At 47.3% G+C, this 13,390-nt stretch overlaps 1 protein-coding gene across 2 annotated transcripts; it reads left to right on the top strand.

Moving 5' to 3' along the window:
- Window positions 1–557: 557 nt before the first annotated feature.
- On the top strand, window positions 558–12,928 carry MSL1 (MSL complex subunit 1). Of its 2 annotated transcripts, XM_084862208.1 has the most exons (9): window positions 558–1,486; window positions 4,202–4,425; window positions 5,485–5,867; window positions 7,777–7,824; window positions 8,262–8,326; window positions 8,948–9,015; window positions 9,440–9,564; window positions 9,733–9,805; window positions 10,388–12,928. In XM_084862208.1, exons 1-9 carry the CDS (start codon window positions 710–712, stop codon window positions 10,476–10,478), a joined length of 1,854 nt encoding a protein of 617 aa, XP_084718334.1. In that variant the 5' UTR covers window positions 558–709; the 3' UTR covers window positions 10,479–12,928. The 2 variants fall into 2 exon arrangements, with proteins under 2 accessions (XP_084718334.1, XP_084718335.1); XM_084862209.1 differs by lacking the exon at window positions 7,777–7,824.
- The last annotated feature ends 462 nt before the right edge of the window (window positions 12,929–13,390 follow it).

The following is a 13,390-nucleotide window of genomic DNA, read 5'->3' as shown; positions in this document are numbered from 1 at the left end:
GCGGCGGCCCCTGCACAATGGCGCGCCGCCTCCCCGCTCGCGGCTCCCGGTTCGCTCCCGCCCGCCGCCCGCCCCGCGCATGCGCCCTGCGGCCGGCGGCGGCGGCTGCGGCAGAGTCGGCTGCGAGCGGCTCCGTTTTTTTAAAGGGAAACGCCGAGGCGCCGGCCGGGGTGACTGTGGGGGAGGGGACCCCGAGCTGCGGAGACCCCCCGAGGGAGGCGACAGACCCCCTCCCGGAGTAGGAGGGCTTTGGGCGGACCCATTCCTCCCACCCCTTCCCGAGGCAGCGCGGGGGGGAAATGGAGGCTCGGGGCGGCTGAGGCGAGCTCGGGGCGGGGGGCCGGGCGGGGACGGGGGGTGCGGGGTGGGGAGACGAGGCGGGCCCGGCCGGGCCAGGGGGGGCCGCGGCGAGCGCCGGGGATGAGCTCGGGGGCGGCTCGGGGCGAGCTCCTGCCTCCGAGGCGGCGGCGGCGGCAGCAGAGGCGGCGGCGAGGCCCCCGTGGGCCGGCGGCGGGCCTCAGCCGCGGCCTCCACGCGTCCGCACGCCGGCGGGATGGCGCCCGGGCCCCGGAGGCGCCGCGCTAGCCGAGGCCCGCGGCCGCGCTGCTGAGGCGAGCCCGCCAACTCCCCTCCCCCCGCCCGCGACCCCCCGCACCTCGCCCCTTCCCCGCCCCCTCCCCGCCGCGGGCCCCGGCCGCTCCGGACCACTATGACCATGAGATCCGCCGTGTTCAAGGCGGCCGCGGCCCCGGCCGGCGGCAACCCCGAGCAGCGCCTGGACTACGAGCGCGCCGCGGCGCTGGGCGGGCCCGAGGACGAGGCCGGCGCGGCCGAAGCCCACTTCCTCCCGCGGCACCGCAAGCTCAAGGAGCCGGGGCCGCCGCCGGCCTCCGCCCAGGGCGGCAGCCCCGCGCCCGCCCCGGCCGGCTGCGGCGCCAAGGGCCGCGGCTTGCTCCTGCCGGCCGGGGCGGCCCCGGGGCAGCAGGAGGAGAGCTGGGGCGGCTCGGTGCCCTTGCCTTGCCCGCCCCCGGCCACCAAACAAGCCGGCGTCGGGGGGGACCCCGCGGCCGCCGCCGCCGGCTGCAGCCCCCGGCCCAAGTACCAGGCGGTGCTGCCCATTCAGACGGGCTCGCTCGTGGTGGCGGCGGCCAAGGAGCCGACGCCCTGGGCCGGGGACAAGGGTGGGGCGGCTGCCCCGGCCGCCACCGCCTCGGACCCGGCGGGACCCCCGCCACTACCTCTGCCCGGGCCGCCGCCCCTCGCGCCCGCCGCCGCCGCCGCCGCCGGGAGCCTGGCGGCCAGCGAGGGCAGATGGAAGAGTACGAGGAAGAGCCCCCTCGGGGGCGGCGGCGGCTCGGGAGCCTCCAGCCAGGCCGCCTGCCTCAAACAGATACTTCTGCTGCAATTGGACCTCATCGAACAGCAGCAGCAGCAGCTGCAGGCCAAGGAGAAGGAGATCGAGGAGCTCAAGTCCGAGAGAGACACGGTACGGGAGGGGTTAATCGGCGGTCGGGCCTGGGGGCGCGTTGTGCGCATGCTCGGGGCCAGGGGCTGTGGGAGGCGAAGGTCTCCCCCCGTTAGGGGGAAGGAGGTTGACCGCCAGGCAGAGGAGTACCCTTAGGCGCCGGGTCCCTGGGAGCCGGGCTCCCAGACACGTTGGGCTGGAGGGAAGGGTGAAAGGGCACCCTCCCGAGGGGGTGGGGGGAGGTGGGAAGGGAAGGTTGCAGGTGCCAAAGGGTTAATTTAAAATGACAGCAGCAGGCTTGTGGGAAAGATGGTTAGCGTGGGGGAAAGACCCGGTGTGTGATGGGCTGGCGCTGAAATGGTGGGGTGCACCCGTGGTGGCTTGGAGGAAGGGGTTAACTTAAAGAGCTGCTGCGTTAGGGAGTCATTGTGGAGGAGAGGGACAGAGCAGCTGTTGCTCTAACCTCTGCCGTAGCATCTTCGGGTAGGGTGGCAGGCCTGTTCATTGGCAGAGGGGGAGAGGTGATTCACGGTGGAATCCTCTTTCAGTTTTCTTAAATGATATTAAGAGAATTACTGCTTTCGATTTTATTTTTATTTTTTTAAATAGGAATCTGTTCTAAAACCTGACCCAGTGACCGGCTCCCTTGTATAAGAATGGTATTTAGCCCGGCTGGTGTGGCTCAGTGGATAGAGTGTCAGCCTGCAGACTAAAGGGTCCCAGGTTCGGTTCTGGTCAAGGGCAACATGCCTAGGTTGCCGGCTTGATCCCCAGTAGGGGAAGTGTGGGAGGCAGCCAGTCAGTGATTCTCTCTCATCATTGATGTTTCTCTCTTTCCCTCTCCCTTCTTCTCTGAAATCAATAAAGATATATATATATATATATATATATATTTTTTTTTTTTTTTTAAAAAGGAATGGTGTTTAGAGGCTGGAAGATTTTAAGGCATCAGGGGAAAGTGAGCTTATTAAATGTGTTATGTAGACCCTCTCCACCCCCCAAAGTCTCTATATGTTAGAATCTTAAGGTAGCAGGGAAGTCACTTATTTATTTGTACTTCTGAGCCGCCTTAAGGGCACCTTATGTGCTGAAACATATTCCTTCAGATATCAGGAGAGCTGTGGTGATTGGGTATTACTGTGCTAGCATACCTTGCAGCTGCCTAAAAATAAACATGGTTTCTACAATTGTGTTAAGGTTGCAGCAGTCTCTGTGCACGCGCGCTCGCGCTCGCGCTCTCTCTCTCTCTCTCTCTCTCTCTCTCTCTCTCTCTCTTTCTCTCTCTCTCTCTGTTTGTGCCAAGGGCTGAGCAAGGGAGCAGGGGGCTATTCATTGTGTTTGCTTTCCAAATGAATTGCATTAGGCAGCGGCTGTTTGAGGAATGCATTCTGCAAGGTGGAATGGGAGCTGGGGTAGATTTCATTAAAATACCTCCTGGTGTTGATTTGTGGAAGTTACTCAACATGGAGGTGGCCCTGCTCAGCTACTGTACTGCAGTCCAGGGGTGTGATGGTACTGTCATTACAACACACCATATCCTTACATGGGGGGGGGGGGGGCCCAGGAGAAGAAATCAAGGAAATGTCACCCACAAACCATGGTTAAGTAATGTTAAGGCTGCGAGTCAAAACAGAAGGGGATGAAGAGAGAGTATGGTGACAGGGGCTCTGCTGATGGTGGAGGTCTCTGCTCAGCTCCTGAGGAATGGCCTCTTTGCAGATTTTCCTAGGCAGGAAAAGTGAGGTGAGTTAAGGATAGAGCGCCAGTCTGAACTTGGCATTCGCTGCTTCTGTTGTGTATTGCAGTCTTAGTGTTGTTTAAGCTTGTTTCTCTTTTTCCAGTTGTTGTTTGGCCTCTACTGAAATCTGTGTACAGCTATGGAGATGTAACAGAGGCAGCATTAATATCACTGTCTACCCCAAATAAGATCTTATTTATAGGATATCAGTAGCCCAGTTGGCACCTTTTCTCAGAACATTTTGATGTGACGTTTTCAGTGATAATAGACTTCCATTTTCTGTTTGATTCTGTCGTTCTCCCTTTAGAGTTAAAAGACTACGTTTAGTCAATATTCAGAGAAGTAGGTATAATTTTCTTCTGTTGTCTCAAGTGCAAAGCAGCAAAGCAGTATGCATATTTCACCATAGATGGGATTTATGGTAATACTTTCTATTTCAATTCTTCCAAATTAAATGTTCATTGTTTAGATGACACCCATCCATCCAACCAGACCCCTTTCAAATGACACTGCAATCCCTATTGGCACTGTGACTGTGTGAGTGTTTAATTCCTTCTCAATGTACTCTTTGGACTTTGCCCTTGATTATAGGTAGAGAGGATAGGATCTGGAGAACCCTAGGGCCTCCTAAAAGAACCTACGGTTAATTCTGGAAACCACCAAGCTGACTTGGAGCCACATGCTTAGCAGTGGCAGAGACCATGCTGTTTAAAAGGCATGTTGAGGCCCCTCCCAGTGAAGAGGATCTTGTTTCAGAAGAATGAACTACAAATTCCCCCGCGTCCCTCGGTTAGCCCCTAAAATTAAGCAGTGCAATATCCCTTGTCTTCTCTGTTGTGTTTAAGGAGAACTATTTAGATTAATGTCTGCCTATTAAAAATAAGTTTAATTGCTGTGACCCATGGAAAGAGGTAGAAGACCCTATGGATTCCTATAGGCCTGAGTACCTGCATTTAACTTTTTGTGTATTAAGTCTGCATTTTGCCACTCTCTTTTAGCTCCTTGCTCGGATTGAACGTATGGAAAGGCGGATGCAGCTGGTAAAGAAGGATAACGAGAAAGAAAGGCATAAGCTGTTTCAGGGCTATGAAACTGAAGAGAGAGAGGAAACGGAGCTATCTGAGAAAATTAAACTGGAGTGCCCCCCAGAGCTTTCTGAGACATCCCAGACTCTGCCTCCCAAGCCCTTCTCCTGTGGGCGGAGTGGAAAGGGCCACAAAAGGTGCGCTGCTGACTTTGTTATGCTGTCTGGACTTGATGAGGACACTGATTTCCCGGGACTGGCCGTAGGGGTTGGGACTTATAAATTAGTTTTACTACAACCACATTCTGAATTACGAGGTTTTCTGTGTTGAGAAAGTCTCTTGAAACATTTTTGTGCATGCTATAAAAGTCTGTTAGAACATTTTGGTCACAGTAGTAGTTACAGAATGCAGAGTACATCATAAAGAGAATGGACAACAAATGTGACAGCTGAGTTTCTTAAAGAAAACTATGGCAGTTCACTTCAAGTTAGGAAGTGTTACCTTTCTTCATTGTGTTAGGTATTACTGGATATAAAAAAGTAAGATCCAAAAAAAAGTAAGATCTAACTGTCTTTAGACTCAAAGAGATTTGCTGAAAGGATGGCATAAGTTTTAAAAACTAAGAATTCAACTGCAATAAAATATGCAGATAGACAACAGTAAAGACGGACTAAGTTTTGTAAGATTCAGGGATAATAAAGATTATTTTGAGTTAAGTAGGAGATGGATCTTGAAAAAGAAGTATAGACTTTAGGTTGCTAAAAAGAAAAGGAGATGGCATTCTAGGAATGTGGGGTAGTGGAGGGGGGGGGGCCAGTAGTGGTAGGAGAAAGAGAGCCAGATAGCAAGAAAACAGAAATAAAGATTTTAACTATCATAGTATAGGATTAGGAGGGTTAAGGAGAAATAAGAGATTGGTCTTTGGTTGACAGTAATGAAATAAGCCACAGGGTAGTGGCACCTAATATTAGCTGAAGGGTCTTGGATAAAATAGGGACCTTTTTAGATTTAGTAGGCAATAGATACTATAGGGGTTTTTAAGGATGGAAACTCACTTGTTCAGAAAACATTTACTAAGAGTCTATTACATATAACATATACTGTTAAGCATGAGAATATTCCTGCTTATGACTGTCAAAGGAACCTAGATATTTAGCTACCTGAAACAAGCTAGTTCTCCTACCCCCAAATGAAATCAAACCAGGTTTTATCCAAGAGTCAATGAATTGTATTATGTTTTCTCCCCTACCTAATAGGAAATCCCCATTTGGAAGTACAGAAAGAAAGATTCCTGTTAAAAAGCTGGCTCCTGAATTTTCAAAAGTCAAAACAAAAACTCCTAAGCACTCTCCCATTAAAGAGGAGCCCTGTGGTTCCTTATCTGAAACTGTTTGTAAGCGTGAATTGCGGAGCCAGGAAACTCCAGAAAAGACCCGGTCTTCAGTGGACACCCCGCCAAGACTCGCCACTCCCCAGAAGGGACCCAGCACCCATCCCAAGGAGAAAGCCTTCTCAAGTGAAATCGAAGATTTGCCGTACCTTTCCACCACAGAAATGTATTTGTGTCGTTGGCACCAGCCTCCCCCATCACCGTTACCATTACGGGAATCCTCTCCAAAGAAGGAGGAGACTGTAGCAAGTAAGGCATAGAGAACACTTGCTCTTATACCCTAGTGGTGGCGGTCAAGCTAACAAGTGTGAAAATGCCCTTGGCATTTTTTAAAAAGTGCAATCAATAAAGCAGAGTTCTGTCAAGAATGAGTAAGTTAACAGCCAGAGACAGACACTGTGCAGGCATTGCAAATAGATGGAATCACAGCAAAATGTGCTCAATGTATTTGCCTGCTTACAACACTGGGAGATGTGTTTGCCAGTAAGTTGCTCATCACAAGAGCACCAGACTTGGGGGTGTAATCTCCGGCAACTTGCATGCCCACTGAAAGAAGGGTTTTCTGTGCTGTGAAATGCATAGAACTTATACTTTGCTATGCACGACTGTTCCTGCCATTGATGTTGTGTGAAACCTGGGAGGGTGGTCTCTGGGTGTTCTCAGGGGCCATGGTAATTTTTGGGTTGGGGAGCCAGCTTGGGGTGGGGAATTTCACCTGGGCCTCCGCTCTTTAACTATATAAACATTTATCTGTATCTCTATGTCCCGGTCTGGGGGGCAGGAGGGATCTACAAAAGACCAACAGTCTTACTTTATCTTACTATACTTCACAAAGGTTCTAAATGTGAAGAGTTTACTTGGATTGCAGTAGCCCATTGGTTGTTCATATATTTAAATAAAATGGTCTACAAACTATTTTTCAAACAATAAGGACTATCTTGGGATATCTGAGCTGCTTGGGGAGGGTGTGGGGTGTGGGACCTTGGTCTTCATTCCCTTTTTTCTTTATGGCTTCCACACAGAGGTGCTCCCCTATCTCCTACATCAATCAGTAACTGCACTGTGCCTTCAACTGTGCAATGTTAGTCTGTGACAGTCACTGTGGGTGCTCCGGGTGATGGTGGGGGAAGCCTTCTTGAATAGAGCTGCAGCCCCGAGTTTCTACCACTGTGTCTTGTCCCAGCAGGGATGGGGATGGGAATCCATTCCAATAAGATAAGAGCATTCTCCAGGCTTTGTCAGGCTGTTCTGGTTACAAAATTAAGTGGGGAAGATAGATTACTCTTCTTAATTATCTAAAACTCATTAGGCCTCATTTGAGTACATGCAATAGACCAGGATCCTGACCTAGGTTTAGGGTTTTTTGTTGTGTTCAGTCAGTTGAACAGGTTCATCCTTAAGTTAACCTTCTTGCTGTCATGGCAATACTGTGTAACAAGAGAAACTGTGAAGCAACTTCCCATCCGGGGTTGGGAAATAGCTTGGTCCAGAGCTGTTCTATGTGACTGGCTGTCTTTGAAAACCGTATCTGCCCTAGCACAGAAAACCTGAAGCACCTCCGAGATTGTGGGCATAGCAAGCAGTATAGAAGGAGTCTGATGTGGGGGAGGAGGGAATCCCAGCCCTTTGAGGAGCCTGAGCTGTGAATAACGTGTGAACCCTTATTCTTGATGCCCTGTCTCAAGAGGAATTCTCAATGGCTTGATCTAAGGAAGCCAAAGTCTTTGTGCATGTTGTTCAGGCTGGACCAGCAAGGTAGTTTGTGTGGAGGGAGGAGGGAGCTGTTTAAGAAGACTACATATGTAAGTTTTGAGAACACTGATCTTTTATTTGAAAAATAGGGTCAACTTTTACTCACCTGCCATGTTCTGAGTTTAAGGTTTGATATCCTTGGCCATCAACTGTTGCAGGGAAACCACCCTAAATAATGAAGAAAAGAAGTCGTCTCAGTGTAAAAAAAAAAGTGGTGGGCTTATTTTCTTTTCTTTTGTCTGTTGTTCCCTCTTCCCCTCCCCCAGAGAGACATTCTCAAAAGAGCAACTCAAAAAAACCAAATGGCTTCCTAGCGAGAACGTCAGTGATGCTCCTTTCCTCCGTTTTGGGTATGGGCTTTTTTTCTTTTTACACTGAGATGATTCTTCTTTCCTGCATTATTTAGGGTGTCTGATGCCATCAAGTGTTGCAGGAGAAACTTCAGTCTTGGCTGGTGAGTAGAATAGGAATTGTGCCGGCTGGCCTGGGGGGCTGGGGGGTGGGATGGTGGATGGTTGGCAGCTGGATGTGGGGGAGAGAGACTCCTTGGTGTATGATTACACTATAGACTTCAAAATGACTACACGTTTCAGTTGTTTTTCAGGAACTGCAATAGCATCCATTATATGAATTGTCAGGTATTGGCTTAGGGGTTTTTTGTGATCCTGTGTTTGGCAGACTGCAATGGCATTTTAGGTTTTTTTATACCATAGCGAGGACACTGACTGGCTTCAGGGGAGCCATAGAATGGATTCCTATCACTTGGTAACTTCGTCTAACTGGGGAGAGACCTTGTCCTAGTGAATAGGAGGAGGGTTTTGTGATCTTGGATTTAAGAGTGGTTCCACCCCTCCTCCCTTTCTTTTTCTTTTTCTCTTTTTTTTCCTCTAGTTCCTTCTTGGAGGGACCACTCAGTAGAGCCTCTAAGGGACCCAAATCCTTCAGACCTTTTGGAGGTAGGTACCCAAGACCTGTTAGTGGAAGGCAGTGAGTAACAGAGTAGAAATGGGCGTTTAACCTGAATATGTCATAGTAACTGTATGAATGGGCTAGATAAAACTTTAAAATCAGAATGTCACTTGAGAGATTATCCACTCCAACTCTTTGTTGTATAGATGAGAAAACAAGTCTACGGGTGGTTAAATAATTTAGCTAGGGAGTGTTCAAAGCTGGAGTTCATGTTAAGTAGAAAAGTTAGCATGTACCACCGCTCAGCAACAAAATTATTTGATTCTTAAAAGTTTGATATTTATTTTAAACTGTGATTATTATCAAGTATGGGGGGTTTATGACTGTCTCACGAGTTGTTTTAGTTTAACGTGACTTCCACTTTGGAAAGTTATGGAAATGACTTTGAAATTTGGAGATTGCACAAGGGTGCAGGGGTGGGGGGGGTGGGGGGGGAGGAGAATGTGTTTTATTGATTCTGTTACCAGGAGGTTCCCTAATATCCATAGAACTCAGACTCCAGTGGGACCTGAAGGTGAAAGGTTTTACCTTCCTGGAAGCTGGAAGTGGATTAGTGTATGTGTGTCACATGGTGATAAATAGCTTATCAGCTTCTGTTCTTTACACAGAACCTAGATGACAGTGTGTTTTCAAAGCGGCATGCAAAACTGGAGCTGGATGAAAAGAGAAGGAAAAGGTGAGGCTAGAGATGTTCATCCTGGGAACAACTGAGCCCTGGGACCCTGACACCTCTCATCCATGCTGTGGCGAGTCCTGGATCTCTTAACGCTTAAATTACCGGCTTCCCAGTTGGTTGAGTATCTTTGTTTGAAGTGGTAGTTGTTGTATAATAGGTAAAATGTTTGGCTTCTTTTTCTCCGGGTGTGCCCTCTCTCAGTTCCACTCTCTGCTAAACATCAGCACATGATTTGAACTGCTAGCCCTAAACAGTGTCCTGTAACCAGGCAGGCAGTTCTCTTTAACATCCACCCCGCTTCCCCCAATCAAGAAGAGTCAGCAAAGCGCTCCCTAGCATCTGGATTGTGGGAGTTGCTTTTATAGAGAAGGTTTTCAGTAATGTTGGGTTTGTTTGTTTTGTTTGTCTGGTTTGTTTTTCCCAGATGGGATATTCAGAGGATCAGGGAACAAAGAATTTTACAGCGACTGCAGCTCAGAATGTATAAAAAGAAAGGAATTCAGGAATCTGAGCCTGAGGTTACCTCATTTTTCCCTGAGCCAGATGATGGTAAGTTTTGTCTACCTAAACGAGTAGTTTTTTTAACCAAGAAAATGGGCACAAGGTTCCAGGCTACACCTTGCTCTGAATGAATGAACAGTATGTTGGAGCAGGTGTAGCTGACAGACATTTCTCAGTTACGTCACTAACAAGGCTGCATTTGGCTTTCTTCCCTAGTTGAAAGTTTGATGATTACTCCCTTCCTGCCTGTTGTAGCATTTGGACGGCCATTACCAAAATTAACTCCACAGTAAGTATAAAGGGCTATTTTTCCTCTCCCCTCTTAGGTAGCTGATACTTTACCTCCCTGTCAGTCTGTATGAAAACCTAGATATAAGGGGAATTGGGTGGCTGAGAGCAGTGGTCGGCAAACTGCGGCTCGTGAACCACATGGGGCTTGGGAGCCACGGTTTGCTGCTCTGTTGACTAATGAGTTTGCCGACCACTGCTAGACTAAATGTTACCCTGTAGTTGGAAGCTGTGGGGATTAGGCAGTAGTGGCATATTGTGTGCGAAGAGGTAAAGGGTAGTATATGACAGTGGTCGGCAAACTCATTAGTCAACAGAGCCAGTTTGCTGACCACTGGCTTAGGGGATAGCTATGATTCTTTGACAGAAGTGAGACTACCTGGGCAACTAGCTTGTGCAGTGATGAGATTCCCAAGCCCAGAAATATGAGGATTTGTTTTTTAAGTTAGAAAGACATTCCAAACTTGGGACTTGGGAGTCAGGGCTAGGAGCGGTGAGGGACATTGTGTTTTTTTCAGTTATTCTCATGTCCACACTGAGTCCCTCTAGTGTTGGACATTGATTTCCTTATCCTTTTTGCCAGGAATTTTGAGCTGCCCTGGTTGGATGAGCGAAGCCGATGCAGGTTGGAGATCCAGAAGAAGCAAACACCTCACCGGACGTGTAGGAAATAACTGTGTGCTGGCGAGAACCTTCTGTCTTCAGATAGTTGTAGCGTGCCATTCCCAGAGAGTGGCAGAGACCTGTATATGTGACCTGTGTCCTCATGTATGTTATTCACTGATAATGCCCTTCCATACTCCCTTGATCTTGGTTTTGTTTTCATTATTCTGATTTCACAAAAACTCTTTCATTGGGCTAATTGTGAATTATAGAAGGTGATTGGGATATCTTTTCCTCTTTTGGGGAAAAGAGCTCTCAAGCTAAATCTCTAGGGCGGCAGATTTGGAAGCTTACAGGGTCTGCTTCTGTACATTTGCCGGTGTTAAAGGGGTAAAAGGGCTCTTTCATTCACTTGTGGAAATAAAGCATCCCCTGCCGTTAGGTCTGTGCTGCATGGCACTCTTCTTGCCCTGGGATACCCTTCCATGTAGTTTGAGTATAGTGGTTTTTACCCCAAAACAAACAAACGAAAACCCAACACCATGAGCTTAAGGACCAGATGAGGAATAACTGAAGTGATGAAGCAAGTCATCTTCACAGGGTAGCGTTTGGAGAGTTTGTAGGTAAATGTCTGAAAAGATAGTTCTCTTCAAACTACTCTGTGATATAGCCATGTGGCAAAGGATGTTTGGCTGTTTTTTTGTTTTGTTTTGTTTTTTTAGTTAATGGGTAACTGAATTTCTTTCCCCACCCCTCAAAAAATAAAATCTTTGGAAAATAGAATGGGGATGGTTACTTTTTGAAAAGTTATAGCTCTAAACGAAAGCAGTTGACATTTGGGGATGGCATGCCAGAACCTGTATAGATGTCCTTGTGTCACATCACTTCTCAAGTATTCCTTTATTGGGCTTTATCCTTTTAGCTGAGCTCTTGGTGGTGGGATAGAGATTTAGGGAGGGTGGGGGGTGAATGTGGAGATATGTGCTTCCTTTGGCTGGCAAATGTCTACATCTTTAAACAAACAGATGTACCTGATGAGCTTCTCTATTCACTTTGTAAAAACCGATTTGTATGTGTATCATCTTGGTTCCCCCTCTCCCTCACCACCACCACACACACCCCTTTTGTTAAAAAATGTCAGCCCAGCACTCCAGGCCACTTTGGTCTCAGTGTAAGTTCCCTATAACTATCTGGAAGGAAAACAGAGCCAAGACCTCTGGTCTTAAATATATAGGAATTGCCTTTCTTTAGTCTTCAGGACTACTGTGTGAAAACTCTTATCCTTGAAGAGAGTATGTCCCCAGATTATTAGCACTTTTAGAGGAAAAGCCAAGGTTTGTAGGGTGTGTGGCCGGCCCATCAGTGGAGCATGAGAGAATGGAATACCATTGTGGGAAGGAAGAAAAGAGAAGTTCCTCAGGGGCCTCCCACTGCTAGAGCTTTTTGTGAGATGTTAATCTGCTCCCTGGGTTTGACTTTTAAAGAATTATTCTGGCAGCACATGTAGTATTCTTGGATGATCTTGCTGCTCTTATTTCTCCGTGTGTGTGTGTGTGTGTGTGTGTGTGTGTGTGTGTGTGGCTTTGGGTTTTCATCTGTAACTCCATCTGCTTAGGAGAGTGGGCTCTCCACAAGAGAACCTGCTATGAACTTCATTGCAAGAATATAGAGAGAAATAGGACTTACGGTATTCCTCTAGGGGCTCTTGTCTCACACCTTGAGAAGAGGAAAGAGATTTCCAGAAAAATGGCCAGATTTTCTTTGTTCTCCATCATTTTAACATGGCAAGCTGTTTGGTTTTCCTACTCTGACACATGTTACGTTTATAATGTGCCCAAGAAGGAAAAAGACCAGTGTCTTGACTTTGTTCCTTGCTTCCTCGAAGTTTCTTCTTGATTTTCAGCATTTTTATTGGATTCCTAATTTGGGTATGAGTTAGCAAATTAATCTTTTGTTTGTGCCCTACCCAGGGGACTCCCCAGATTCTGAACTTGAGCTAGATGAAGAGGAATCCTTGAGGTGCTAATAGCCAGACTTAATTGGATTCTATTTCCTTGGGAATCCCTCTACCTAGAACCTCTTATGTTATTGTCCCCTCTTTTAGACAATTCTCCTTTGATTTGGATTTATTGAGGTTTGTTGAGAAGGATTTTGAAGAGTAGATTAGCAAAGTTCCAAGAGTGAAATTACAGTGTGTTAAGAGTGTGGGGGAAAATTAATCTTATTTTTTACCCACATGGGGGTACAACACTGTGAAATTCAGTCTTTAACTGAAGGCCCCGCAGTTCTCCTAAAACATAGATCTTTGTTTCTTTAACAAAGTTTAAGCTAGTGTTAATAAATTAAAGAGAGAAATTGCTTGTCTGTCCACTTCAGCTTTGTTTTAAACCCATTTCATATTGTTGTCTGTGTTGTAATTCATACTTTTGATACCATTTCTGATGTGTAAAATTGGTTGTCTTGTAAATATCTTATAAAGAGTTCAATTGTAAATAAACTATTGTGGCTGTTAATTTTTGAACTTCTGCTTCAATTTATTTTATTGTGAAGCATTAAATAATTCTGTTTGTAGATTTTATTTAATATGTTTTATTGATTTCAGAGAGGAAGGGAGAGGGCAAGAGAGAGAAACATCAAATCGGCTGCCTCCTGCATGCCCCCTACTGGGGATCTATTGCACAACCTGGGCTTGTGCCCTGATCCTGACCAGAATTGAACAGTGACCTGATTCATAGGTTGATGCTCAACCACTGAGCTATGCTGGTGGTGGTTTTTTTTGTTTGTTTGTTTTTTACATTAAATCATACATCATTTTGAACGAGGGCAGTTGGTTTTTGGAACTAGATTTACAAGTTCTCACACTTGGCAACTTGTTTACAGTTCAGATCTGTTTGGATCCTGGTTCTATCTCTGAAGGCATTGAGAATGCCTTCTAGTTTCATATTGCCTGTAACTTTATAAGCATCAGGATCCTTAGTCATAA

This window comes from Pipistrellus hanaki (assembly GCF_964339955.1).
Source record: "Pipistrellus hanaki genome assembly, chromosome: 16".
Classification (NCBI taxonomy): Eukaryota; Metazoa; Chordata; class Mammalia; order Chiroptera; family Vespertilionidae; genus Pipistrellus; species Pipistrellus hanaki.
This window is presented reverse-complemented; position numbering and strand designations above follow the sequence as displayed.